The sequence below is a fragment of the Myotis brandtii genome, unplaced genomic scaffold (assembly GCF_000412655.1).
Source record: "Myotis brandtii unplaced genomic scaffold, ASM41265v1 scaffold61, whole genome shotgun sequence".
Taxonomy (NCBI): domain Eukaryota; kingdom Metazoa; phylum Chordata; class Mammalia; order Chiroptera; family Vespertilionidae; genus Myotis; species Myotis brandtii.
This window is the reverse complement of record NW_005370318.1, coordinates 2,440,052-2,442,215: the sequence shown is the minus strand read 5'-3', so window position 1 is coordinate 2,442,215 and position 2,164 is coordinate 2,440,052. Positions and strand designations below refer to the sequence as shown.

The following is a 2,164-nucleotide window of genomic DNA, read 5'->3' as shown; positions in this document are numbered from 1 at the left end:
ATGCATCCATTTTGGAAGCTCCTGATCCTCCTCTGTTTGCTGTCCTTGCCCTCAGCACTGCACAAGCAGCCCTGGCCTGGCCTGGCCAAGGCCCAGGCAAACAGCAAATCCACCCTGGTGAGAAGTAAGCTAAGCCCATGCTCTGCCTGTTGTCACAGGGCGGGTGGGGAAGGCATCATCTGGGCCTCGCCACTGACTTGCTGTATGGCACTGGGTCAGTCACTCACCCTCTTTTCTTCCTTTTTTCTTAGACCTCAAGTACGGACAGTTGAGGCTGACTTGATCATGCACCAATTCATAGCACATTATCATTATCATTATCATGAGTCAGGGCAAGGCCCCTCTTTGATTTGATTTTATGTTATTTTCCTTTTTACCTCTTATTCACACTCCCATTCCCTCTTTCTTGGCAGGCACTGCAGTGTGTATGAGTTTAAATATGCCCAGATCTTTGTAAAGCATGCAGTGTTTTTACTTTACATAATGATATTGCCCAATAGATCTCATTGCTTCTGACTGGTTTCACTGAACACTGTTGACATCTGTGGCTTCAGACTGGCGCAGATATTCATCCACTTCACCACCACTTGGCCATTTCCCTAGGGATGGACACTTGAGTTGTCTCTAACTCCCCACCATTGTAAACTACTCTGAGATGAACATCCTTGCATGTGTCTCTAGGGGAATGTCTCTGAGATATACCCAAAGACAAAGAGCTGGGCTCTATGGCAGATGAAAATTCAATTTAACTAAAGATTGCCAGATTTCACTGTAGAATGTCAGTGCCAGCCTACACTAACTCCAGTAATAAACAAGCACACCTGTCTCTCCATGTTTCCCAACACTGGAGAGTATGCATCTGTGCCAGCCTACTTGGGCTGCCATAGCAAGATACCACAGGCCAAGTGGCTAAAACAACAGACACTTTCTCACAGTTATGGAGATTGAAAATCCAAGATCAAGGTGCCCACAGGGTTGGTTTCTGGTGAAACCTTTCTTCCTAGTTTGCAGATGGCCACCTTCTTGCTGTGTCTTCACATGGCCTTTCCTCTGTGTGTTGCAGAGAGAGAGAATGCACTGGTCTCTTTCTCTTCTTGTAAGGACACTAGTCCTATTGGATTAGGGCCTCACCCTCTCCCTCTCCCTCTCCTTCTCCCTCTCCCTCTCCCTCTCCATTCCTTTCTGAAATCAAAAAAATTTTTTTTAAAGAATTCCATGAAGTGGGTATTATTACTGCTCCTATTATACCAGTGATGGCGAACCTTTTGAGCTCAGCGTGTCAGCATTTTGAAAAACCCTAACTTAACTCTGGTGCCATGTCACAGATAGAAATTTTTTGATATTTGCAACCATAGTAAAACAAAGACTTATATTTTTGATATTTATTTTATATATTTAAATGCCATTTAACAAAGAAAAATCAACCAAAAAAAATGAGTTCGCGTGTCACCTCTGACACGCGTGTCATAGGTTCGCCATCACTGTATTATACAGATGAGGAAATCCAGAATCGGGGAGCTAACAGAGCTAAGATTTGAACCCAGATCTGTGACTCCAGACACAACTTTAGTTTATAGGCAGCAGAAAGCTGGGGAGCTGAAAAGGGGTCTGGGAGCTGATCCTGGAGGAAGGAGGGTGAAGTATAACAATGGTTTCTGCAGCTCTGCAGTAACCTGTAGTACGGGTCCTGATCATAGGAAGGGTCAAGACAGTGAAATAAATGTGTCCTATGGTGAGCTCTGGGGTTTGTCAGAGCTGGACCCATCCTGGGCAGGAGAGTCTAGAGCCAAGAGAGGAAGAACTTAAACATGTCCATAGCTTTTAAAATCCCCTTCCCTTTTGGAATTCATTCCTTCCTGCTGGGAGCTCCACTCAGTTTATTCTGGGCATGGTGTGAGAAGATTTACATTTATTCTCTCTTTATTTGCCCATATATATATTTCAGTTAGTTTTATTAAAGCCTGGCCAGTGTGGCTCAGTGGTTGAGTGTCAACCTATGAACCAGGAGGTCATGGTTCGATTCCCGGTCAGGGCACATGCCCAGGTATGGGCTCCATCCCCAGTGTGAGGTGTGCATGAGGCAACCAATTGATGATTCTCTCTCATCATTGATGTTTCTATCTCTCCCTTGCCTTTCCTCTGAAATATATATATATATATATAT

The 2,164-nt window shown here is 44.4% G+C and overlaps 1 protein-coding gene across 1 annotated transcript in view; it reads left to right on the top strand.

The window, feature by feature from the left end:
- The window catches only part of BPIFA3 (BPI fold containing family A, member 3), a 9,008-nt gene continuing 6,844 nt past the window's right edge, over positions 1 to 2,164 (top strand). Inside the window, exon 1 of the mRNA XM_005879861.1 lies at positions 1 to 124. Within this exon, the coding sequence (XP_005879923.1) occupies positions 1 to 124 (124 nt within the window). The remainder of the gene's footprint in view (positions 125 to 2,164) is intronic.